General features: G+C 47.4%; 1 protein-coding gene across 1 annotated transcript in view; it reads left to right on the top strand.

Annotated features, from left to right (window-relative positions):
* LOC147460759 (uncharacterized) overlaps positions 1-27,714 on the top strand; it is a 165,902-nt gene that overhangs the window by 65,719 nt on the left and 72,469 nt on the right. The window contains exons 2-4 of the mRNA XM_086508464.1: positions 4,390-4,454; positions 4,566-4,653; positions 4,737-4,819. Coding sequence (XP_086364590.1) covers positions 4,390-4,454; positions 4,566-4,653; positions 4,737-4,819 — 236 coding nt within the window. The remainder of the gene's footprint in view (positions 1-4,389; positions 4,455-4,565; positions 4,654-4,736; positions 4,820-27,714) is intronic.

Here is a 27,714-nt window from a genome sequence, read left to right as displayed (position 1 = left end):
AGCTCAGATGCAAGGTCTTCGGGAGATGGTACTCCACGGCGGTGATAGCGGATTTCAGGCTCCAGTGAGTAGGGGATATGGCTGGACAGGGCAGGGGAAATAGGTACAGACTCCTGTTGGATATGCACAACCAGGTAGCTCTGCCCATTTCATGGGACCCTCTACACACACTCTTGTGGGATACGACTAGCCTCAGTATTTTACCTACTATCCGCAGGGGCTTCAGCCATCGGCTTCCTTACCACATATGCAGTCGATACAAAGCGTTCCTTGCGACGGCCTTGCTGGTGCACACCAACATGGCTATGTTAGTCGACGGCCTGAGTACACTTCAGGCCAGGTGCTTCCATCAGCTGAGCAGCAGGTGGCAGCTCTAGTCACAGGGAGCCAGTTTGTCCAGAGCAGTAGAGCTCCGTAGCAGCAGTCTCCCACCATCGATTTGATGGCTCCTTCCACAGAGGCGGATACTTCGGGTGCAGCAGTGGCAATAACTCTTTCTCTTGGGTGATCGGACCGCACTTCTGCTTAGTCTTCTTTTGTACATATAATGACTTCTTGGTTCTCTTTGCAGCCTAGTGTTCCTCTCACCGAGACAGTGAGTGGTTTTGTGGCGGGCAACCTGTAGCAGGGCTACAGTGTCATAGGCACTGGACAGACAGTTAGTTGTAGTTGGGCTGGGGTTCACACTGGACGGACTTTTACCTGGGCAGTGACAGGTGGCAGGCATACGGTGGTGGTCTAGCCGATGCGGGGCCAGACTACCACGACCACAATTTGGAGATAGTCTTAGCTGGACGGGATATTTGTGAGCCGTTGGTGGCTCTTTATGGTTGTATATATCCGTAGTGTTTGGGGTTATCATATTATCTACTTTTGTGTGGTCAGTAGTCTAGGGTCTATTATCTTGAGTTTACGTGCAACATGTCTTCACGATCCCTGCATAGCTGAGCCTCCACACCCCCATTGTACCCATGAGTTCTGGGCTGGAACTGAGTGTGCTGCCATGCCAGAGTCTGTATTGGTTTCTTTGAGTTAGTCGATGTTCATACTGTTCAAGTTTCACTACTGGGTCTTACTATTGTTGCTATGTTCTTCATTGTCTTTTGTGTTTTCATTCTGTGGAGTGAGATCTCATGCACATTGCACTAAGGAGCACCCACTATAGAGAGCACGACACATTATCTCCGCTATAGTATGATGCATACAACGATTGGAGCCAACTAAGCATATATACAACCATAAAGAGTAGCCGATGGCTAACAAAAATATCCCTGACAGTCCAGCTACGTCTATCTCTGAACATTGGTGGTGGTGAACTTGCCACTGTGTCCACTAGACCACCATTGTGTGTCTACCAAGCGTCACTGCCCAGGCAAGAGTCCACCCAATTGAACCCAAGACCAACTGTAATTGCCTATCCAGTGTAAGTGACACCGTAGCCCTGCTCAGGTTGCTTGCAACAAAACCACTCACTATCTCGGAGAGTGGTACCGACTGTGTAAGAACAGTGGTGATATGTACACTACGTACATTCCCTTCAATTTGGAGTGGAAGAGAAAAGTAGATATCTTTGATAGGACATCAACTGCCGTGATGTTGGGTTTTGAGAATACTAAAGTGGAACTGTCAGAGCTTAATTAGAGAGAAACATGCTGTAACACATGCAATGAGTGTTGTGTTGTCATCTTTGAGTGAGAAAAATGAAGCTAGAGTGAATAAGTTGAAAGAGAAGAAGTAGTGGAAAGTGCTAAGGTAGAGGCTCTGGATGGGAAATGGTTCAAAACAAATCTGGACCTTGAGGCCTTAACAGCAGCAAAGGTTGCAAGAGATGAGGCAAACAAGCTTGACGCATTTTAAGTTGTTTGTAGGAGGAATTGGAGGCATTGCTAGGGGCTAGATATTATATCTAATTTTAAAAAAAATTATACTTTCTTGCCTAACCCAAAATTAAACCTCATATAGGTAAGGTTGCTTCGGAAACAATTTGTTTTTATGAAGCATATCTTTGCCCCCCTTCTCTCTACCAAACATCCTTACTTCACAACTAAGATTCTTCCCTTCTTAAAGCTCACTAAATTTCTCTCCTCTCTCATACCTACCAATTAATCGCTCACCCCTTTCCCTTTCACACACCAAGTCTAAAAACTTGCCACTTTTTAACTCATACAATAAAAGTCTAGAAGATGTCACGATTCAAATTTAAAAATTCTAGCTCCCTTCAACCTTCCCTCCAAAACTTACACCCAACCTCCCCTATTTAAACACCCCTACTCCCCTCTCAAATTTTTCCTATCCACAAGGCAACACCACTGATGAGCTCTCTAAAGAGTGAAACGCGTTGGTTATTTTTAGCCGCCCCCCCCTCCCTCTCTCTCCCCACTTTGAAGCGGTACGCACGCTTGGCTTTCAAAGCTTGTTCAGAGTTGTGGGCATCAATGGAAGGACTTGTGTCATAGACTCCGACCCGTCAGATCTTGAGTCAAGACACTTGCGGCTCTGAGCTTGGAAAAGCCGCTCTTTGGTGCGAGTGCAGTGAGACTCGTGGGAATGGTTTTGGCAAGATCCCTTTACTCCAACTGATCACCCGGGGGCCCTTGTACATTGCGAAAAGCCAGTCCTTGGGGCTAGTGCATCTTGGCTCGGAACTCCGCCATGCCATATCGACTCTCTCTCTCTCTCTCTCTCTCTCTCTCTCTCTCTCTCTCTCTCTCTCTCTCTCTCTCTCTCTATGTAACTTCAGTGATTTTGCAGTTTCTGTACGTGTGTTGCTATTGACTTCTCGCTTGGAGTGTCCAAGCGTGTAATGTTGGATTTCCCCAAGAGAGGACTATGATGTACTCTGACAACCAGAGTTGTATTATGCATAGCCATTGCAAGGAATCTGGTCTTTCATGCCCGGACCAAGTATATAGAGATACAGTACCATTTTGTTCATGAGAAGACGAAGGATGGCTCGCTTTGACCAAAGTGCTTTCCGACGTCAGATAACCGTGTTGATATCTTCACAAAGCCTCTTTCACAAGCGACATTATCCTCTCATGCCAGCTCCCTTGGACTTGGTTTCGCATCGGAGAGCTGAGACGGGGTGTTAGAGTTGAGATTCGTGTTCGGTGGTGGCTCTAGTATCTTTGAGGAGCAGATTAGGAAGTAAGGACTGTTTTGTGGTTGTGTCCGGCCGTATCCGAGGTAGATGTATCTTTTCCAAGGCAATGCACTCCACGGTGTTGCCCACCCGGTAGGTTGGCATGAAGCGGGACCCTCATTCCTAGGGTTGCAGACCCCCCCTTGTACTTCATGGCATGTTGTGATCAATGAGCAGAGCTTCTAGCGTTTGGGCTACACCCCTCTCCAATGTTTTCTCTCTCTAGAGCACCTATAACGTTTTCTCTCTCCTCTCTCTAGCGTTTTCATGTGCCATCAATCTCTTTCTCTAGGGTTTTTTGCCATCTCTCTCTCTCTCTCTCTCTCTCTCTCTAGCCCCCCTTCCCGTCCGTGTTGAGCCCCTACTTGTAGGTTTATCCCTGCCGATTGCACCCGTGCCCGCTTGGTGGGCGGTAGGAGTTCGATTTTGAGGAGATCTGTTGTGATAGATGCGACATCCGTTGGCTGCCCAATCCTGGAAAGAGGCCTGCTCACAGTTGCAGACGAGATCGCCACTTGATTCACCCTTTTTTGTTGCACCTTTGACAAAAGCCACCCCTTTGTTCGGGGCTCCTGGAAGTGTGCCTGGTGGCATTGTCTCTCTAACATGACTAATGTAGCATATCGCGTGTTAGCCTGATCCCATAGTGAATCATGTGTCGGCCGCAAAAAAAGTGACCCCAAGATGTAAATGTTAAGTGACTGACCACCTTTACATGACGGCCTGCAAGAGTGAATGTAAGCTGGCTCTTGCCCTGTCTCAAGGTGTGAAAGATCACAACCTTGGTCTCCACAAGGTTTTCTATGAGGCCTCTCTAGGTACAACAGTCATCTAATGCACACAAGTGTTGTTGTAATCCTCGTGAAGACTCAGAAACCAATATAATATCATTAGCATACTGTTAACATTATATGGACAGGAGTACCTCTCAAGTCAACTCTTTGGCCTCCACCACGTGTGATGAAATCGGTTAGCACATCTATGTATAATCCAAACACTGTAGGAGAGAGTGGGCATCCTTGCAATGATCTCTAACATACCTTTGGGTCATTGAACTCTCCCAAATACCTGCTCGTATAGTACATAAATGCCCCATGTCATGTATGATGGTGCGCGTGCGCGCGCACACACACACTCAAAGAGAGAGAGAGAGAGAGAGAGAGAGAGAGAGAGAGAGAGAGAGAGAGAGAGAGAGAGAGATTACATCAAAGTTTTATCAAGGGTGGAATATTTTCACTTTCTTGTAGGATGAGAATTTCCCAGCTAGTGAGCTCAACAAGGGGGCTCTTGGGCGTGGCTGGCAAAGCCCCAGGTGTATAATTGATCATATTGAATAATGAAGGCTTTGAATGTAGTTTATTAATTGATTCGTTTTATGCCTAGCATAGAAGGTATCCTTGAAACATTTTTTGCATGTTTATAGGTTTTGCACGTACCCTCAAGAGATAATCATTGAGCTAGAGTGCCAATCAAAAATAGCAAGCCTACAGCTCTTGTCTCATGAATATAAGGTGGTGTGTTTTATAAGGCTTGCAAGCTAGTAATTGATTGATATTGCTCTTGTTTTACATAAAGTTTCTTGCTCTATATGCAGATTGCATCAAAAGTGGAAGTTTTTGCTAGTTCAGAGTCCCCTTGGGGAGGCAAGGAATCATTGAAGCAAATGAAACAACTGGGGTGGGAACATGATCTTCTATGGATTTACTTCTTCACAAACTACATTTATTGATCTCTGAAAGTTGTTTCTTGTCATAGTGGATAGAACTTGATTTATAAGAAAGAACTATTAGTTCTAAATTCACAAGCAGCTTTGTAAGATCACATCCTTGCTAGGAAAGGTTCTGATCTTATATGCCTATGTGGTCTCCAAATGGCAAAGTGGCTTGTGAGACCAAAAGGTCACATCCATGTGTGACTCCAGTACAATGTTTGGAGAACATAAGTTTGAAAATAAGTGAGGGTACCTAGAGTGGGTAGGTATGTAAGCCTACCCTACATTCTTCTCATCATTGTCCAACATCATTATCAGCATCAACATCACATAATACATCATCTCGAAACAACAATGGAGAAAGCATACAATGGTGATCATCTCATGAAATGTCTTATGGGTCTCTGCAATATGGCCTCAATGTCCTCCATAGTCAACTCTCGGCGGGGGGGGGGGGGTTGTCGATATTGCTCAATGATACTCCATAACCTCCTTTGTAGACCTCGTCTAGGATGATCAAGAGGGGTTACTTGGGATGGCTCGATCAAGAAGGTTGCCCCAATGAGGGTGTGACTAGGTAACTTGTGGTGGGCCATCCCGAGTAGTCCCTCAGTAAAAAGTAGTGATCTGCCTCTATATGGATCCTCTATGTGTAGGTCCTTTGCTCCCAAGGGTAGTCTCTCTAAGTCCATGGATCTCAAGCAAGAAGAGACCTAGGCACCTCAAAACCATGATGCGGGATAAGGGACCAAAGGCTTCTTTGAATAAGCAATGAAAACGCCCGCCAATCTCACAAAGAGAGAGAGAGAGAGAGAGAGAGAGAGAGAGAGAGAGAGAGAGATATTTTATTAACATCTTTGAAATGCTGAACTCGACGTATGAGACAAATCAATGTACATATTTGGATTATTCTCTGTCATCACAAAACAAGAAAAGGTGAACTGAGTAAAGACTATAGCTAAAGCTAACTGATAAGGCGGTGATCTAGAGACAACGAACGGTGACTATAATGGTGGATGGAGGGAGGATGGAGCTCTACTGCTAGGGGTTTAGAATGCAGGACTGTAGCTGGTGGGCTACATTGTCACTCTACACGGAAATACAAGACAGTTACAGTTGGTCGTGGGTTCACACTTGGTGGACTTGTTAACACATGGGAGGAGTGGTGGTTTAGAGGACACCGTGGCCAGTTCTTCTCCGCCACAGTTTGGGGATAGGTGCAACTGGACAATCAGAGATATTTGATGTTATCTATTGGTTGCCCTTTTGGGGTGGTATATATTTTCACATTTGCTTGAGTCGGGACAGATTGTTCTAGATGGTTTATGAGTTTTGAGTCTAGCATCGAGTCGAGTCTACAGCACACACAGCACCCTCCCTGCACATTTTGAGCCTTGAACCCCCTTTGTACCCGTGAGTTCTGGGCTTGGAGCAGAGTGTGTTGCCAGACTAGAGTCTGTACTGGTTCACTTGAGTTAGTCGAGTCCCATACTGCTGAGTCTGCTGTTGAGTTTCTTGTTTGCCATTTTGTTCATCGTCTGCAGTGTTTTCATTCTGTTGGAGTGAGATTTCACGCACAGCACTGAAGAGCACCCAAAGTAGAGAGCACAACACATTATTCCCACTACAGGTGCTCTCATTTTTGGCACGCTCGGTGGGACCTCAACTAAAGTTTCACTCCGTTGTGCCTACAGGTCTAGGAGCTAGCTCCATGTGAGGTGCATGTAGCAGGCTACAGTGTCACTCACAGGACATAGTTAGTACAGTTGGTCTAGGCTGGTTCACACTGGATGGACCCTCTAGGCTGGGAGTGACACGTGGCAGGGTACTGACGGTGGTCTAGTGGACTTCGTGGCTAGGTCACCACATGGCTGACATTTATGAGCCGTTGGTGGCTCTTTATGGTGGTACATATGAGTAGTAGCGGTTGGTCATCAGGGGATCTTCTTCACCTTTGGTCGAGCATCGTCGTCGAGAGCAGTGAGTTTATACACAGAGCACTGATTCACCATCCCTGCACATCTGAGCCTCGACACCCCATTGTACCTGAGAGTCCTGGGCTGGAGCTGTGAGTGTGCTACCCCGCCAGAGTCTGTATCAGTTCTTTGAGATAGTCGAGTCATATGTTCTGGTCTACTGTTGTGCCTTTATGAGCTCTGTTGATGTCTATTGTTTCCTTTCTTTTCAGTCTGTTTGAGTGAGATTGTCATGCACATTGCACTGAGGAGCACCCACTATAGAGAGCACGACACATTATCCGCGCTACAGGTTCTCTCATTTTGGCGATCACGGTGGGACCTCAACTAAAATCTCACTCTGTGACGTGCAAATCTTGAAGCTAGTTGGGTCTATCTAGCTTCGCCTACCTTGCCTTGCACTGTCTCCTCTCGCCTGGTCCAATTGGTCTAGTCCTCTCTCGCCTAGTCATCTCTCGCCCTGGTCCAACCTGTCCTCGTCCCTAGTCTAGAACTCCTCGACCCTGGTCTAGTCCTCCTCGTCCCTGGTCCAGCCTGGTCTAGTCACTTTCTTGGTCTAGTAGAGTCTAGACCAGTCTTCAGCCAGTTCAAGGTTTTCTTGCCCAAGGTTGGTTTGGTGGTCGCTGCATGACCCATACAAGACGGTCAGTCGAGCGTCAAAGCGCACTCCTGAGTCCTCTGAAGTACTACAACAGAAGACGACCCTTGGAACCTGTTAGAAGTCCATCAACCTCATCACCCATACCTCTACATACGACATCACCCATTCCTCCCTCCTGTTCCACATCTTCCAGATCACCTTCTCCAGTAAAGCTCTCTCCTATTCTGCTACAGCAGGCTACTGAGCAACAGGCTCAGCAAGGGGCCATGGAGCAGTTGGCTAGCGTTTTGGCTAAGGTAAATATCAAGTTCCCTACATTCAAAGGACTCTCTTCAGAAGATGCCGACGACCATGCAAGGAGGTTTGTATCTCTCTGTAGGGGTCGTGGTCTTAACAGGGAAGATGCTTATTTGGTACTCTTTCCATCCACCTTGGATGGCTTAGCAGACAAATGGTACAGCCAGTTTGCAGAGAACCATTTTGCAACTTGGGAAGCCTTAAGACAACAGTTATGTGTAGCTTTCAGGCTAGGTGACTACCAGGAGAAGGTGTTGGATGATTTGGCCAACATGGTGCTCCAGCCAGAGGAGACTTTTGCAGAACTTACGACGAAAACCAAGTCTCTGGTTGCCAAGCTTCCCCAGCAACCAAGTGAATTTATGGTTAAGAAGTGGGTAGAGAAGGCGCTTCCCAAAACTTCTCAGCAAAAACTACGAGAGTCTCCGACCCGACGCCACTCTGGAGGAGTTCATCGCAGTTGCTACGAGGATAGAGGGGGCTAGGAAGTTGTTCACCAATCCTCCTCACATAGAGACCCCCTCTGTGTTTTTGGAAAGTCCTTCTGATCCTTTAACTTCTTTACGCAGGGATTTGGAAGCCCTAAAGTTACAGCGAGCTCTTCAAGAGGAGTAAGGCTACGGTTTGGTGTAGCTCATGCCGCTCTCCAGGGCACCTCCACAGGAATGCCCCCTTCGGGTTTAGTGCCACTTCTGTGAAAAATCTGGACATGAGGACAAGGATTGTTACTACTTCAAGGGATTGCGACAAATACAGCAAAGTCTTGGTCCTACTCTTCAACAAGGGCCAGCACCTACATCCAACATGGTTTCTCCCAGTGGCCATCCACACCATATGCCACCTTTGCTGACAGCCCCTCCGATGCAAGGTACGCAAAGCACTTTATCCTCTCAGAGCTTTTCTCATACCCATGCTCCCTCATCACCTCAAAGCTTCTATGCCTCCACCTCCAACTCAATGCACCAGGAGCAAGGACCACCTCGCCCTTCTACTCGCCCTTTGAATCGGCCCATTTTGTGCTACAGATGTAGGGAATATGGGCATTATCAAAGCAAATGCCCCCTACCAAAAGGGTCTCCTCCCTGCCGTCATTGCCCTGAAACGAAGGATCACTACAGTAAGGATTGCCCTAAACTTCGTGCATCCACGGCTTCGAACTCGAGTCAAAGCCAAAATGAGTTTGCCTTTCCCAAGCTCAATTTGATAGCAGTGAGCGCCATTTCTCAGCCGCCCCCTTCTACCCACGTGGTTACGCCTCAAAATAAGCCGCCGCAGTTGGCAGAGGAGCCATCGGGCGTCCTCACCCGGGCCCAGAGAGTCGCTCTCGGTCTTAGCATTCCAGCAAGTTCAACTCCCCCACACAGTCTCACACCAGTGGTTACCCTGCCTACAGTTGTTAACAAGCCATTCCCCAGTGCCATGAAAGAATCCAAATCTTTGCTCTCCGATGTTGATGACGCTTTCTTGGAAGAAGTTTCCGATCTACAAAAGATCAAGGTACCCGAGAAACCACTAGTAGAACAAGAAAAGCTTACAGCAGAGACAGTCTTGAAGAACACCTTCCAACAAGTGTCTCTGTATGACATGCAGCGACTAGATGCAAATTTTAGAAGTGACACCCTTGCTGTTATTCAGTCACTTTATCCTGGAGCAGGTCCTAGTGGCGGGCACCTCCCAGTGCAACCATCAGAGTCCTATATGATATCCAATCCCGCTGCTCCACTTACTAATTATAGAAGCCCTCGCCTGACAGTGTCCATTTTGGGTCGGCAATTCTCAGGAGTGATAGTGGATGGTGGATCTGGCATCAACCTGATGCCCGAGTTCACTATGTTAGCTCTAGGTCTACAGCCTACTCGCCCTACTCCCTTCACAGTTACATTGGCCGACCAGCGGACAGTCTACCCAGTGGGCAAAGTGGACAATGTGCCTCTGCAGGTACAAGACTTTACTTTTAACTTGGATTTTGTTGTGGTTCGTCTTCCTCAGGTTGAGGGCGGATTTCCCTTGCTCATTGGAAGACCATGGCTGCGACACACTAAAGCAGTTCATGATTGGGGAAACGATGCAATGTGGATACATACATCTGGCTCTCCGATGCAACCCATTCTCTTAGGAGGTATGGATCCAGTGGCGCAACAAGTTTCTTTGTCAATGGAAACCAACCCTGAACAAGAACAGCCTACTACACCTGAAGGGTCAGACGAAGATCTGCTGGAGTGGTTGGAGGCTACCAAATCTATGCCTTGTTATGGAGTCTCTATTCACTCTTTGCCTGAAGGTACACCCTCTTCAAATGTTTCCACTGTAACTAAACCTAATGAGCCACCGGAGCCTATGAAGAAGCATAGAAGCAGTAAGAAATCCCCTCTACAGGAGTTCACCCCTCCTCAAACATCAACCCCTTTGGTGTCTGCTTTTCCAACTAGAACAAAGCTCTCTTCTGTGTCTAGCAAACTCCCTTCACAGAGCCCGTCCTGCAAGATGAATTCCAAGATCATGATAGTTGTCTTGCTCATGATAGTTGTGTGCTCCTTACTTGCCCCAATCTACCCCTATCCCCTCGACCCTACACACAATCAGAATGCCCACATGCTTAGGGTTCACACTAGTAGTGGCAAAGAGATCATCAAGAGCGCCAAACATAACACGCTCTGCTTCAAGATGTGTCTCTGCCATACATGGATTAAGGGGCTCCCTAATCACAGCAGGCGGCAAATATGTCTCTTCACCAAGCCCAGATCGCTCAGAAATCCTACGCTGCAATTGCAAGCTCTTATCATTGAAGGCACCCATGGCAGCAGAGTATCTTATGATATCCTCATTACTGCACATGTCCGTTTTGGACGCCTTATAGCAGGAGAAGTACACCATATTCACAGGGTATGGCCATGTCATGAAGTAGATAGTACTGACAAAGACAAGTGTGGTGGAGAAGAGAGTGACATTGACCAGAGTGTATTGAAGCATATCCCAAATGGCTCTCATATCGACATGCCAAAGGCGACCCATCCCTGTTGTCATCACTGCCACACTCAAGGGAAACAGTGGGTTGAGATGGTTCTGCAGGGCGTGAGTCGGTATGCAGTAGAGTCCCCTTGATGGGCGAGCTGCATCCCTGTGCTGCATTGAGGAGTCGCGACTTGCTCCCTTACCCCTAGGTTCCCCTCACCAGACCTCGTCCCCCTACTTACCCCTCGCCCCCACCCTACCTACTCCTCGCCCTCACCCTACCTAGGCCTCGCCCTCGCCCTCCCCCTAGCCCCTGCCTACTCACCCCCCGCCCTACCCCTCGTACTTGTCCCTCCCCCTCGCCCCCCTCTCTCTCCCTCAACCCCTCGCCCCCTACCCACTCGCCCTCGCCCCCTCGCCTTCCCCTCGCCCCTACCCTCCCCCTCTCGCCCCTATCCACCCCCTCACCTTCCCCTCGCCCCTACCCTCCCCCTCCCCCCTCGCCCCTACCCACCCTCGCTTCCCCTCGCCCCTAACCAGCCCCCCTCGCCCCTACCCAGTCCCCTCACCTTCCCCTCGCCCCTACCCACCCCTCTCGCCCCTACCCAGCCCCTCACCTTCCTCTTGCCCCTACCCAACCCCCCTCGCCCCTACCCACCTCCCCTCCGCCTCCCTCACCACCCCTCATCCTAGTCCCCCTCGCCCTACTCCCCTTACCCCTCGCCCTCCTGCCGAGCCCTCGCTCCCTTTTCTCACCAGGGCCACCTCGAGCCGGAGACCTCCTGTATTTTAACAATCAAACCGGAGACCTCCTGTAATTTAACAATCAAGCGGGCCTCGGGCCTTGTTTCTTTGATTCACAGGTGATGGCTAGCGACACAAAGGGGAGAGCAAGCAGCTTCCTGTAATCGGATCACAGCAGAGCTTTTGGCTATTTTCCATGTGGCTTTCAAGAATTCACCTGGTTGCCATCCTGTCGCTCTTAATGCTTTTCGTTCTGCCATCACTATGGAGCTTAATCTTATTTGCGGTGTTACTCCACCTTATGGGCATCTCATTAAAGAGGAATGCTGTTCAGAAAGTGTTGCAAGGTTCATCTGCAAGGATGGACCAGGTCATTTTCGTCTCACTAAGGTTATGGAGGATAAAGATACGCTGGATCCAAACCGAGTATATCTCTTTACTGTGGAGCTTTATTCTGTTTTGCCAATTGGGATTCTTGGATTATGCAATCATACTGAGTCGCGCTTATTCAAAGGCTTAAAAAGTTTGCAAGCAGTGCAGTGTGTTTAAACTCCACTTTTGGGCCTAGAACCTTCTTCAAGAAAGATGTACAGATGCAGTATCACGTGACCCATCCCAACCCTATGTGTCTGTGGACAAGCTACACCACAGCAGGGTTCAGTCAGTCCAGTCAAGTCTAGATTAGCAGTGATCTGGCACTTTTGTGAGTCTATTCGTAGACCGTGCATGCCCAGTCACTTAGCATAGGTTGCATATCCTCCGGTTGCACACAGCATGATCATCGGAATTCCCATCAGAATCCATTAGCATCAGTTAGGGGAATTTTTCAGTGCATTTAGCCTATTTTCCTATTTATTGGTATTTTCACTTATTATTTTTAAGTGACTTTCCAACAAAAGTAGGTAGGGCAATTTTGCTAAGTTAATATATAAGCAAACCCAAGTTAGCACTTTCTGGCAGAAGAGGCAGTAGGAGCTTCCCGCTCAATAGGCAACTTCTCAGCAATACCCCCCCTCAGCATTGGACCATCGCCATCCTCCACTCCCCTTAGCGTTTTCCTTCCAAGTAGAGCCTCGCCATCAACCACCATTGCCTGGCGTTTTCATCCCAAGCAGGCATCGCCAGCAAGCCTTTGATGCTAGCATTTTCTCCTGACTACCCTCAGCGTTTTCAGTTTTACTAACGCCAGCTTCATCAGCCAGGGCAGCGTTTTTCTTCAGCAAATGCAGCCGAGTCACCACAGCTTGGTAAGGAATTACTAACGCTAAGGATGCTGCCATTTTCAGCAGGAAAAACACATGCTATCCCAGCGTTTTTCAGCATACAGCCGTGACCTTAAAACGCAGCCTAGCAGGTACAAGAACTCAGCGTTTTACCCTCAGCATGACCCCCGAATAACTCAATGATTTTCAGCCATTAAAAACAGCAAGAAACAGTCATTTTCAGCCACGAAGACAACCCCGAATTCAGCCCTAGAAGATCACAGATTTCAGCCTTAGCCGTCGTCGTCATCGGTATAGTCCAAGTTGCATCAGTCCATTGCATTCGCATTGTACACCTTTGTGCAATCAAAGTAGACCACTCTCGCCGACGAGAGTGGGGCCTTCGGAGGAGGGTTTTACAAACTCTCGGGTGTCGTATCTCTTCTCTCAGTCTCATTCACTTGCACGCACAATATCCACCCACTTTGTTCGTGATCACAGCACTCTACAAGACGGAAGGCTCTCTCCTTCCCTAAGAACTAAAAAGGAACCTTGAGCAATAAAGATCATTAATCTTGAGAAAATACAACATTCATTCCGCTGCACCTGACATTGGTACCAGAGCTTTGGAAGTGTTCTGCATTACTCAAGGAAAGAACCACAAGAATTTTTTTTGCTTGTTGAGGTCGCACGAACCCATGTTTACTTGGGCGTGGCGATTCCTAATCATGTTTTGTTGAAGAGTGACAGGAATCCCAAGAAAGAAGGGCTTGTCCAGCCTCCCCTTGTGTCTCTTTTCACTCATTGAGAGCGGACGTGCACTTTGCGGCCGGCCAATCAACGTGAGGTGGGAAAAAGCAACCTTGGTGTGAGCGCAAGGCCGCCAAGGGGTGCGCCCGCAGAAAGGAGTAGAACTCGGGTGAAGAGAAGATCCTTCTCAAACACAGATTGCAAGCGAAAGAAAACCTCAAGAACCTCAAGAACCCAAGACCCCCAAGAACCCAAGTTCCTCGTGAACTTAAGAACCCAAGACCCGCAAGAACCCAAGTTCCTCGTAAACTTAAGAACCCAAGAACCCATAAGAACCCACGATTGCAGAATGATCATCACTCAAAGGGGAATGGATACTTCGCTTGGAGGTGATGAGCATGAGAGAGGCGAAGAAGAATTTTCCCCACCAGGAGGTTTTTCTGACCCTTCCCCATCTACGACAAGGATTGCACTAACTCCTATGGAGGCTTTCGACAAGAGGATGATGGACAGGAAGTTAGAAAGCGAAGAAAGAATCGCAGCCATCGAGCGTAAGTACCAAGAAAGAATGGCAGCCATAGCGCGTGAGCGCGAGCAAGCACGCTTGGAAGCCAAAGCAAGAGAAGCAGAATTTGATCGAGAGAACAAAGCAAGAGAAGTGAAATTGGATCATGAATTCAAAGAAAGAAAAGCAAAAATGGAACGCAGACAAGCAGAGAACCAAGCAAGACAAGCAGAATTTTATCGCGAGAACAAAGCACGATTGCAAGAGATGTTGCGACTCTTTTCTCAAGTGCAAGCACCGATGCAAGAGATTTGGGAAAAGGAGACTCTCTCGGTCTCTTCTTCTCCATCGCATGATACAGAGGATTTGCATGATTGTATGAAGCATGATGATGAGAAGCATGATGAATTGAATGATAATGATTTGCATGATGATTTGAATGACAATGATAAGCATGATGATTTGGATGCCAATGATTTGCATAGTGATTTGGATGACAATGACAAGCATGATCATTTGCATGATCAAGATGTGATTTCTCACAAGCATGATGAATTCCATGAAGATGATGTGATTGTTCACAAGGATAATGTGTTAGTGGATGCTTTTCCTAGCGAAGCTAACCTCGTTGTAGATTCGATCAATCACGAAGGATCGATCTTGGCTCTCGAGCCTTGGTCCAAAGAACCATCACAGGAAGTATTATGTGTTCGCATGATTGATACACACGCATTGTTCGAGTGTTCCATCCGTGAAGGTTTCCTGTATTTTAGTCAGCATTGTTATGTGATCCCTTTTCCTTGGTATGACATATTGTATGTTGAGCACATTTCTCTCATGGATGAGCACGAATGTATGCGGATGGTTCATGAAAAGCTGAAAAGTTTGTATGTCAGGAAGTCACATTCCATGTCTCTTCTGTGGCGTGACACAATTTCCAAAAGAGCACATGATAGTATGAGCACCAAGCATGGGCATTTTCATTGTGATTTGCCACAGTTGATTGATTTTGATCAAACAGAAAAGATTCGAGCGCATTGTTTGTATGTGTTTGATGAACGGGTTGTCACTCCATCTATTTGTTCATCTACATTGCATACACAGTCTTTAGCGAACACAAGATTTTTTTCCTTCACTTTACATGGAATGGGTATGTTTATGGTTTTGTGTTGGAGATGGTTTCAGAAATTTTCAGCCATGGAGATTCTTGAAGACGAAAGAAGCAGGACTCTAAACGAAGTTGAAGCATCAAAGGAGCCACAGAAGACTTTGAGTCACTTCGGCGCGGCCCAAAGAAGCAAGCGTTGCAGACCTTTATGAAGTTTAAGTACCGCTCGACCCACACAACAGAGTGGGCCGGCGAAGAGTCTCTTCCATGATTCCGGATGCTATTGGCAATCTCCCTCGACGCCATACAGTTCGGTACCAGTACCTCACTTTGAAAAGGAGGGAATGTCACGTGACACATGCCAACCCTATGTGTCCGTGGACAAGCTACACCATAGCAGGGTTCAATCAGTCTAGTCAAGTCTAGATTAGCAATGATCTGGCACTTTTGTGAGTCTATTCGTAGACCGTGCATGCCCAGTCACTTAGCATCATAGTTACCCGGAACGCAGAATGGGAGCGGCGACGGGATCCCCGCGGAACGGGGGAACGGCAAGGGGTCCGGAACGGGAACGGCGCGGAACAGGAGGTATAAAAAACACCCAAATAGTGCATTTTTTAGCTCCTTGTGTTTAAATACAAGGAGTATTAGAGTGCTTTGACTCTAATACTCACAAAAAACTCGTTTTGAAGAACATTCAACCTTGCTATGACTAGATGATGAGAGAGAGAGAGGGAGAGAGGGAGAGTGAGATATTTGAGAGAGTGGGAGGGAGAGGAAGAGAGCTTGAAGGCTTGAAGCCTTGAGCCTTGAGATAGAGAGTCTTGAGAGGGAGAGATCTTGAGAGAGTGAGAGGGAGAGAGCTTGAGCCATGAGGATTAGCTTGTGGAGAGAAAGGGGGAGGGGGGTGCATTTTATGAGTCCTTGAGGCCTTGCACACTTCAAAAAGAAGCCCAAACATTTACTTTAATTTTTTCAATTTTTGCCAAATTTGTTTGTAGCCGTTGGCCATTCCAGGGGCATTCCGGAACATTCTGGGGGCGTTCTGGAACGTTCCGGATCGGCCGTTCCGGTTTGTACTGGCCACCCGGAACGTCAGACGTTTCGGAACGTTCGGGAAGGAAACTGCCCCCCGGAACGCCGGAACGGGGGCTAGGGGGCATTCCCTGGTAACTCTGCTTAGCATAGGTTGCATATCCTCCGGTTGCACACAGCATGATCATCGGAATTCCCATCAGAATCCATTAGCATCAGTTAGGGGAATTTTTTAATGCATTTAGCCTATTTTCCTATTTATTGGTATTTTCACTTATTATTTTTAGTGACTTTCCAACAAAAGTAGGTAGGGCAATTTTGCTAAGTTAATATATAAGCAAACCCAAGTTAGCACTTTCTGGCAGAAGAGGCAGCAGGAGCTTCCCGCTCAACAGGCAACTTCTCAGCAGTACCCTCCCTCAGCATTGGACCATCGCCATCCTCCACTCCCCTTGGCGTTTTCCTTCCACAGTAGAGCCTCGCCATCAACCACCATTGCCTGGCGTTTTCATCCCAAGCAGGCATCGCCAGCAAGCCTCTGATGCTAGCGTTTTCTCCTGACTACCCTCAGCGTTTTCAGTTTTACTAACGCCAGCTTCATCAGCCAGGGCAGAGTTTTTCTTCAGCAAATGCAGCCGAGTCACCACAGCTTGGTAAGGAATTACTAACGCTAAGGATGCTGCCATTTTCAGCAGGAAAAACACATGCTGTCCCAGAGTTTTTCAGCATACAGCAGTGACCTTAAAACGCAGCCTAGCAGGTACAAGAACTGAGCGTTTTACCCTCAGCATGACCCCCGAATAACTCAGTCATTTTCAGCCATTAAAAACAGCAAGAAACAGTCATTTTCAGCCACGAAGACGACCCCGAATTCAGCCCTAGAAGATCACAGATTTCAGCCTTAGCCGTCGTCGTCATCGGCATAGTCCAAGTTGCATCAGTCCATTGCATTCGCATTGTACACCTTTGTGCAATCAAAGTAGACCACTCTCGCCGACGAGAGTGGGGCCTTCGGAGGAGGGTTTTACAAACTCTCGGGTGTCGTATCTCTTCTCTCAGTCTCATTCACTTGCACGCACAATATCCACCCACTTTGTTCGTGATCACAGCACTCTACAAGACGGAAGGCTCTCTCTTTCCCTAAGAACTAAAAAGGAACCTTGAGCAATAAAGATCATTAATCTTGAGAAAATACAACATTCATTCCGCTGCACCTAACATGCAGTACCTAATGGTTTTCTTTCACAGTTTTTTCAGTATTTCCTCTCACCGAGACGGTGAGCGGTCTTGTGGCGGGCAACTTGTAGGCTACAGTGTCACTTTCACAGGACACAGTTAGTACAGTTGGTCTAGGACGGACCCTCTAGGCTGGGAGTAACACGTGGCAGGGTACCGACAGTGGTCTAGTGGACTTCGTGGCCAGGTCACCACATGGCTGACATTTATGAGCCGTTGGTGGTACATATGAGTAGTAGCGGTTGGTCATCAGGGGATCTTCTTCACCTTTGGTCGAGCATCGTCGTCGAGAGCAGTGAGTCTATACACAGAGCACTGATTCACCATCCCTGCACATCTGAGCCTCGACACCCCATTGTACTTGAGAGTCCTGGGTTGGAGCTGAGTGTGCTGCCACGCCAGAGTCTATATCAGTTCTTTGAGATAGTCGAGTCATATGTTCTGGTCTGCTGTTGTGCCTTCGTGAGCTCTGTTGATGTCTATTGTTTCCTTTCTTTTCAGTCTGTTTGAGTGAGATTATCACGCACATTGCACTGAGGACCACCCATAGTAGAGAGCATGACACATTATCTGCGCTACAGTGCAGCGGAAGTGAATGTTGAACTTTGCTCAAGATGAGTGCTCCAAACTGTGCTCAAGGTTCCTTTTACTTATGGAAGGGAGAGCCTTCTGTTCCTTTAGTGAGAGAGTGCAATGGACACAAACAAAGTGGATGAACACTGTGAATGAAGGTACTCAGACTGAGAGATAGAGAGAGAAGAATACGACACCAGAATGTTGTCAAACCCTCCTCCGAAGGCCCCACTCTCTATGGCGAGAGCGGTCTACTATTGATTGCACAAATCTCTACAATGCTTTGGACTTGCCGATGATGTCGACGACGACGAGACGGTCTGAAATCTGAAAACGCTAATGGCTGAAATCTGCAAATCTTCTTTATGTGCTGAGTTCTGACTCTATATCGATGATGATGTCAATGACGACGATGCGACGACGACGCACTGAAAACGCAGATGTTGAAATCTGCGTTTTCCGGGCTGAATCTGCAAACTGCACTGGATCTGACCGTGCGACAAGGATTTGTTGCGGGAAGGTGAGATCTGCGAGATTCGGGACTTGCAGTGCGGAGTCTTGATGCTGAAAACTGAAAACGCTAGTGCAAGGAATGGTCTTGTCGCGGAGAATCTGCAAAAACGCTAGGGCTGAATGTTGTGGTCTGCTACTGCCGGGGCTGATCTGCTACTGCAAATGCCAGGGCTGAATCTTGATGGAAGCGCTAGGTTGTTGCAGCAGAAAATGCTAGGTATCTGCTCCAAAAACGCTGGCTGATCTTGCTTGCAGTCTCCTGCCTCTTCTGCCAGAAAGTGCTAGCTCTAGCTTTTCTTATAAAGTTCCTTAGTCATTTTGCCCTACCCTGTTTCCCAACAAACTCACTTAAGATAATAAGTGAAAAAATGGATAAAATAGGGAATATAGGTTCTATGCACTGTAAAATGCTCCTGATGGAATCTGATTGCAATTTGATGGTCATGCTATGTGCAACCAGAGGATATGCATCTACTCTAAGTGTCTGGACATGCACGGTCTGCGAACAGACTCACAAAAGTGCCAGAACACTTCCTAAGCTAACTGAACTGAACCCAACCGAACCCATGTCATGAAGTAGCTTCTCCACGTACACATAGGGTTAGATGTGCACGTGACATCCCCTCCTTTTCAAAGTGAGGTACTGCTACCGAACTGTATGGCATCGAGGGAGATCACCAACAGCGTCTAAAATCTTGGAAAGGACTCTTCGCCGGCCCACTCTGATGCGTGAGTCATGCGATACTTGAACTTCATAAAGGTCTGCAATGCTTGCTTCTTTGGGCCGCGCCGAAAGCGACACAAAGTCATCCTCCTTCAATGCTTCAACTTCGTCTATAGTCATGCGTCTACCTTCTTCAAGAATCTCCGAGGATGAAAATTTTTGAAACCACTTCCAACACAAAAACATAAACATACCCATTCCATGTAAAGTGACTGGAAAAATGCTGTTCTTTCGAAAAAACTGTGCATGCAATGCAAATGAACAAAGTGACTGAGTGCCAAACCGTCCATCAAACACACATAAACAATGGGGTTGAATCTTGACTTTTTGATCTAAATCAATCAACTGTGGCAAGACACAATGGAAATGCCGATGCTTGATGCTCAATCCTTCTTGTGCTCTTTCGGATACTGTGTCATGCCAAGGAAGAGACATGGAATGTGAAATCCTCGAATGCAAACATTTCATCTTTTCATGAGTAATCCACATACATCCGTGCTCATTCATGAGTGAATCGTGTTCATCGTGCAATATGGCATGCCTATGAAAAGGGATCACATAAGGACGGTGACTAAAATATAGGAAAGCATCATGAATGAAACACTCGAACAATGCGTGCTGACTAATCATTCGAACACATAATACTTCCTGTGGGGGTTCTTTGGACCTCGACTCGAGAGCCAAGATCGGTTCGTCGTGATTGATCGAATCTTCCTGTGGAGGATCTATGGACCTCGACTAGAGAGCCAAGATCGGTTCTTCGTGATTGATCGAATCTACAATGAGGTTAGCTTCAGTAGACAAAGTATCAACTAAACCATCATCCTTGTGAACAATCACATCATTATCTTGCAAATCATCAAGCTCGTGAATAATCACATCTTGATCATGCAAATCATCATGCTCATGAATAATCACATCTTGATCATGCAAATCATGTGTGTCGTACTTTTGAGAAGACGAGACTGAGAGAGTCTCCTTGTCCTGATCCTTTGCAATCTGTGCCTGCACACTAGAAAATAGTCGGAACAACTCTTGCATGTGTTGGGCTCTCTGTACTTCACGCTCTTCACGCTTGCGATCCAATTCTGCTATTCTTTCTTTGGCCGCTAAGCATGCTTGCTCGCGCTCACGCTCTATGATTGCCATTCTTTCTTTGTATCTACGCTCTATGGTGGCCATTCTTTCTGCTGTTCTTTCTTCACGTTCTAACTTCCTGTCCATCATCATCTTGTCAAAAGCTTCCATAGGAGTTAGTGCAATCCTTGTCGTAGATGGGAAGGGAGAGGGTCGGAAAAACCTCCTGGTGGGAAAAACTCTTCTTCGCCACTCCCATGCTCACCACCTCCATGCGAAGTATCCATTCCGCTTCGGATGATGACCATTCACTGAGATCTTTGGTTCTTAAGTTTACGAGGACTTGGGTTTTGTGGGTCTTGGGTTCTTGGGTCTTGAGGTTCTTGAGGGTCTTGAGGTTCGTCTTTAGCTTGCAATGTGTGTTAGAGAAGGATCTTCTCTTACCCAATCTCTTCTCTTTCCCGCGGGCGCACCCCTTGGCGGCCTTGTGCTCACACCAAGGTTACTTTTTCCCACCTCATGTCGATTGGCCGGCCGCTAAGTGCACAGTCCGCTCTCAATGAGTGAAAAGAGAAACAAGAGGAGGCTGGACCCTTCTTTCTTGGGTTTCCTGTCACTCTTCAAAAACACGATTAGGAATCGACACGCACAAGTGGACTTGGGTTACGTGCGACCGCAACAAACAAAAAAAATTCTTGTGGTTCTTTCCTTGAGTGATAGAGAACACTGCCAAAGCTCTCATACCAATGCAAGGTGCAGCGGAAGAAGTGAATGTTGAACTTTGCTCAAGATGAGTGCTTCGAACTTTGCTCAAGGTTCCTTTTACTTACGGAAAGGAGAGCCTTCCGTTCCTTTAGTGAGAGAGTGCAATGGACACAAACAAAGTGGATGAACACTGTGAATGAAGGTACCGAGACTGAGAAATAGAGAGAGAAGAATATGACACCAGAATGTTGTTAAACCCTCCTCCGAAGGCCCCACTTTCTATGGCAAGAGCGGTCTACTATTGATTGCACAAATCTCTACAATGCTTTGGACTTGCCGACAATGTCGACGACGATGAGGATGACGACGTGACGGGCTGAAATTTGAAAACGCTAATGGCTGAAATCTGCACATCTTTATCTGCTGAATTCTGACTCTATATCGGTGACAATGTCGATGACGACGATGCAACGACGACGCACTGAAACCACAGATGCTGAAATCTGCGTTTTCCGGGCTGAATCTGCAAACTACGCTGGATCTGACCGTGCGGCGAGGATCTGCTGCGGGAAGGTGAGATCTACGAAGTTCGGGACTTGCGGTGCGGAGTCTTGATGCTATAAACTGAAAACGCTAGTGCAAGGAATGGTCTTGTCGCGGAGAATCTGCAAAAACGCAATGTTGATTGCTGATTCAAAAACGCTAGGGCTGAATGCTGTGGTCTGCTATCGCCGGGGCTGATCTGCTCTACTGCAAATGCCACTACTGAATCTTGATGGAAGCACTAGGTTGTTGCAGCAGAAAACGCTAGGCATCTGCTCCAAAAACGATGGCTGATCTTGCTTGCTTGAAAACGCTCGGGTTCTCTTGTTGTTCTTGCTAAGAAGGTGCACTTGATGGCGGTCTCCTGCCTCTTCTGCCAGAAAGTGCTAGCTCTAGCTTTTCTTATAAAGTTCCTTAGTCATTTTGTCCTACCCAGTTTCCCAACAAAGTCACTTAAAAATAAAAAGTGAAAATTCGATAAAATAGGGAAAATAGGTTCTATGCACTGTAAAATGCTCCTGATGGAATCTGACTGTAATCTGATGGTCATGTTGTGTGCAACCAGAGGATATGCATCTACTCTAAGTGTCTAGACATGCACGGTCTGCGAACAGACTCACAAAAGTGCCCAGAACACTTCCTAAGCTAACTGAACTGAACTGAACCCAACCCATGTCATGAAGTAGCTTGTCCACACACACATAGGGTTAAATGTGCACGTGACACTTCATTAAGCTCTCGCCTGTGTTGGTCTACTAGTTTGGACCAGAGTAGTTTAGCTTGGTCTGTCTAGCTCAGTCCTAAACCAGTTGGTCAAGTCACTCGTCCTGGTCTAGTCTCTCATCCGCTGGTGTAGTCACTCTTCCTGGTCTAGTCTCTGGTCCCAATCTAGTCACTTGTCCTTGGCTAGTGTCTCGTCCAGGTCACTCACACTGGGTTAGTGGGTTTCTGATTACTACATGACACATACGAGGCAGTCCAAAGATCGACAAAGTCCATTACTGATTCCTCTGAAGTACTACCATCGAAAGCGTCCGCCAGCCCCGTTACCCCTACCTTCCCTCGCGGCTACCTCCACTCCCTCAAATAGTTCTTCACCTCCGAGGTCACCTTCCTCAGTACAGTTCGCCCGCTGTGCTACAACAATCTCTTGAGCAACAAGCTTCTTAACAGGCAGCCATGGAGGAGCTCACAAGCGTCCTCCCTAAGGTGAATATAAAGTTTCCGACTTTCGGAGGACTCTCCACAGAGGATGCAGGCGACCATGCTAGGAGATTTGTCTCCCTCTGTAGGGGTCGTGGGCTCAATAGAGAAGACGCCTACCTAGTGCTCTTCCCTTCAACCTTGGATGGCTTAGCCAATAAATGGTACAGTCAGTTTGCTGAGAACCATTTTACGACTTGGGCCACATTACGAAGGCAGTTCTGTGAAGCTTTTAGACCAAGGGACTTCCAAGAAAAGGTTTTGGATGAATTGGCCAACCTCATGCTACATCCGCATGAGACTTTTGCAGAACTCATGACAAGGATTAAGTCTTTGGTCGCAAAGCTTCCTCAACAACCATGAGAATTCATGGTCAAGAAGTGGGTAGAGAAGGCTCTTTCTAAGACTTCTCAACAAAAACTCAAAGAGAGTCTCTAACCTGAAGCCGCTGTGGAACAATTTGTTGTTGCTGCTACTAGGATAGAGGGGGCCAGGAAGCTGTTCACCAACTCTCCTCAGGTAGAGACTGCCTCAGTATTTTTGGAAAGTCCCTCTGACCCTTTAACTTCTTTGTGCAAGGAGCTCGAAGCTCTGAAGTTACAACGAGCTCTTCAAGAGGAGAGATCAGTTTCTCTTCGACAGAGAAGCCTCCACATCAAGAAGCTTTGGACCATATCAAGCGGGAGCTGGAGGAGCTCAAGGCTCATCAGGAATCTAAGGCTATGATCTGGTGTAGCTCCTGCCGTACTCCCGGGCATCCTCAGCAAGAATGCCCGCTTCGAGCTTACTGTCACTTCTGTGAGAAGTCCGGCCATGATGACAAGGAGTGCTACTATCTGAAGGGACTGCGGCAATTACAGCAAAGCCTCGTCCCTACGCTTCAACCAGCTCGGCTCCTGCATCCAATATGGTTTCTCCCTATGGCCATCCAAACCACATGCCCCCTCTGTTGGCAACCCCTCCTACTATGCAAGGTATGCAAAGCGCCTTTCCATCTCAAGGTTTTTATCATGCTAGTGCCCAGATCTTCTACACCCCAGCTTCCACCCCCATGCAGCAAGAGCGGAGACCACCTCGTCCCCCCCCTCGTCCTCCAATCGCCCTATTTTGCGCTACAAGTGTGGGGACTATGGGCACTACCAAAGCAAGTGTCCTTGCCCGAAGGGTCTCCGCCTTGCCATCATTGCCCTGAGGCCAAGGATCACTAGAGTAAAGGTTGTCCCAAGCAACATGCATCCACCTCTGCCAACCTCAGTCAGAACCAACACGAAATCACCTTTCCGAAGATCAACCTGATTGCGATAAGCACCATTCCTCAACCGTCACTTGCTACACCTGTGGTTACCCCTAAGGATAGGGTGTAGCAAGTGGAGGAGCCCATTGGTGTCCTCACTAGGTCACAACGAGCAACCATAGGACTCAGTCTTCTTGAAGGTCCAGCTCTTCCATTTCCTCCTCAACAACCTAGTCCGTCTGCAACATCTGACAAGCCACCCCCTGGTGCCAACAACCTACCGACTTCTATGATATCTGATATTGATGGGGCCTTCTTGGAAGCAATAACTAACTTGCAGCAGATCAAAGTCCCAGAACATGCCTTGACAAAAGGGAGAAGCCTAGCGGGAACTATCCTGAGGAACACCTTTTAGCAAGTCTCCCTTTACGACATGCTAAAGCTCGATGCAAATCTAAGAAGTGACACCCTTAAGGTCATTCAGTCTCTATACCCGGGTGCAGGGCTTAGTGGCGGGCACCTTCCTGTACAGCCCTCAGAGTCCTATATAATTTCCTATCCCGCCGCTTCCCTCACCGATTATAGGAGTCCTTGTCTCACTGTGTCTATTCTTGGGTGCCAATTCTCTAGTGTCAGAGTCGATGGTGGATCTGGCATCAATTTGATGCCAGAGTTCACTATGTTGGCTTTAGGTCTGTAGCCTACCCACCCTACTCCCTTCAGAGTTACAACTTACATTGGCAGACTAGAGGACCGTCTACCCAGTGGGCATAGTGGGCAAGGTGCCTATGCAGGTACAAGACACATTTCACTTGATTTTGTTGTGGTTCGTCTTCCCCAGGTTGAGGGAGGATTTCCTTTGCTCATCGGTAGACCATGGCTGCGGCACACTAAAGCACTTCATGATTGGGGAACCGACGCCATGTGGATCCATACTCCTCGCTCCCCAATGCAACGAATTCGACTTGAAGGAGGTATGGATCTAGTGGTTCATCATAGTTCTTTGTTAGTGGAGTCCAACCCCGACATGAAACAGCCTACTACCCCACCTGATGGGTCTAACGAAGATCTACTGCAGTGGCTGGAGGCTACCACATCACTACCATGCTATGTGGTCTCTATTCAACCCTTGCCTACTGATCCACCCTCTTCTTCCCTGCTCCTCTAGCTGAGACCAGTGCGCCACATCATCTAGAAACCAGTGTGACAATCAGTGAAAATCATGCATTTGTTACCCCCTTGATGGAAGCCATTGGCCTTGGTAAACCTATAACACATCATAGAAGGGGGAAGAAATCTCCTTTGCAAGAGTTCACACTGTCTCACCTCTCCCCTTAGCCTCCTCTGTGTCCGACTCCCACCCACACAAACGCACTCTGCTCTGTCTGAGGATTTTCCTTTCGAGGAGCTTCCACCAGGATGGTTACAAGAGGAGTATGCTGATTTACACATTGATCAGACACTAGCCCATGATCTCTCAAAGCTCCAAGAGGCGACTCAACCTTCATCTTCTGATGCACCCTCACCAGCTACACTTCCTGACCCCATTAGAGAAGTCAACTTGGGCGACCCTGACGACCCTCAGCACATCCTCTTAGCAGCTTGGTTATGGGATCATCCGGCGCTACTTGATCAGGGAGTCTCTTTTATGCACTTCTTTAAGGATGTTTTTGCATGGTCTACAAAGATTTGGAAGGAATCGCACCAGAATTGGGTGTCCATACTATCCCTCTGGTTGAATTGGGGCTAAAGCAGTCAGAGGCCGAGCTTACAAGCTCAACCCTAAGTATGCAGAGGCTGTAAAGAAAGAGATAGAAAAAATGCAAGAAGCAAGGATCATTGTACCAGTGGAGCACTCTGAGTGGCTATCACCCATGGTTATAGCGCCTAAGAAGCAATCCAATAAAATCCGCATGTGCGTCGACTACCGCGCCCTGAACAAGGTAACTATCCCAGATGGTTTTCCCACACCCTTCACTGAGCGTGTGCTCGAAGATGAGGCAGGACACATACTTTACAGTTTCACGGATGGGTTCAATCACCAGTGGCTATAATTAGTTGGGCATCCATTTGGGTGATCAGCTCAAAACGCCTTTGTGACTCCATCGGGTATTTTCGTTTACATTAGAATGTCCTTTGGGCTGAAAAATGCTCCACCTTCTTTCAATCGCACAATATATCTCATCTTTTGTGCCCTTTGCTCACGAATCATCTTTGCATATTTATGGACGATTTTTCAACCTTTTGGAGTACTCAGTGTTCAACCCTAGTGGAAAATCTCTAGAGGAGCACCTCGCTCAGCTCTTTGCTGTCTTCCTGAGGTACAAGGAGGCACGTCTGAAGCTCAATCTGAACAAATGCCATTTTTTGGTCATTGAAGGTACTCTTTTAGGCCATGTGGTGTCTCCTAAAGGTTTAGCGCCTAACCAGAGAAGATAGTAGCCGTCTTGAAGTTGCCTCCTCCCATCCATCCCAAAGGTGTTCGGAGCTTTGTATGCCACACATGCTATCATTGCAGTTTCATCTGGATGTATGCACAAGTAGCTCAACCATTGACCCAGCTGACCAGTGCTACTGTACCCTTTCAATGGTCAAAGCCCGAGGTTGAGGCATTTGCATACCTCAAAAAACATATAATTGAAGCACTTATTCTAGTTGCCCCCGATTGGTCCCTCCCATTTCATGTGCATACGGATGCCAGTCAACTGGCTGTGGGTGTTGTGCTGACTCAACCTAGCAAGGAGCTCAACCTGGATCGGCCTGTTCACTAAGTAAGTCGACTGCTCACCAAAGCAGAGCACAACTATAGCACGACAGAAAGGGAAGGTTAAGCTATTGTGTATGCTCTACAAAAATTTCGTCATTAGTTATTAGGGGTGCACTTCACAATTATTGTTGATCACCATGCCCTGCGCTATCTGCTTAACAAGCCGCAAGTGGCAAGTCGAGTGTGGCTGTCACAGGACGGGCACCACGTGTGCCACTAGAAAAGAACAAACTGAAACAGACTTTTAGCACTTCAATAACAACTAAACTGAGAGAGGGAGAGAGAGAGAGAGACAACATGCGACACAGAGTGGCGTAATTCCACCCCAGAGAGTATTGGCCCCAAACCTTGGCGTCCCTTTCAGTATTTCTTTATATTGCATCAACACAGTACAAGCTGGTACTCCAGACTCTGCACCTTCTCCAGGAAGCATGCTAGAGAATGAGCCCTAACCTCATATTTAAAGGTCCTTGGCCTGAAAAGCAATTACAGTGAAAAGCCTTCAAAACTCAAAAGCTTTTGGTCCCAAAAGCAATGCCAAAAGCTGCCAGCGTAATTTACGGACATCCGTACAGCCTGCCAAGTCATCTGCCAGCGTAGAACGCGGAAATCCGTACAGTCTACCACGTCATCGTGCCAGCGCAATTTTTGGAAATTTGCCGTATAGCTGCCACGTCATCAACTTTGCGTGAGTGTGTGTGAGTCTTGCTTTATTTTAATCCCTTTATGTCACTGAGGCCCATCGGACGAGGTCCCCATAAGTTGGTAGGGCTTCTTCTTCTTCTGCTACTTGTTCTTCTTAGGGTTTAGGCCCCTCGGCCGACATCTGCAAGTTGACTCCCTTCTTCAGGGCTTTGACACGTGAGCAGTTTGTGACAGTGGTATTGGCTACTTCTATTTCAGGAGTTTGATTTCGAGATGGTCCTCCGTACGGGCAAGCATCATGTCATGGCTTACCACCTCTCTCGCATTCAAACAGGTGAAGAAGCTACAGGGATTGTAGATGACTTCCAGATAGAAGTCTCTTTAAGGTGGATACAACTCCGGAATGGTACGGCAATGTCTTGCATTTGTTATCTACTGGCTTGTACCCAGAGAATGCATCTCCCTCGCAGA

Source organism: Adiantum capillus-veneris, chromosome 3 (assembly GCF_014529385.1).
Source record: "Adiantum capillus-veneris isolate H3 chromosome 3, ASM1452938v2, whole genome shotgun sequence".
Taxonomy (NCBI): Eukaryota; Viridiplantae; Streptophyta; class Polypodiopsida; order Polypodiales; family Pteridaceae; genus Adiantum; species Adiantum capillus-veneris.
This window is presented reverse-complemented; position numbering and strand designations above follow the sequence as displayed.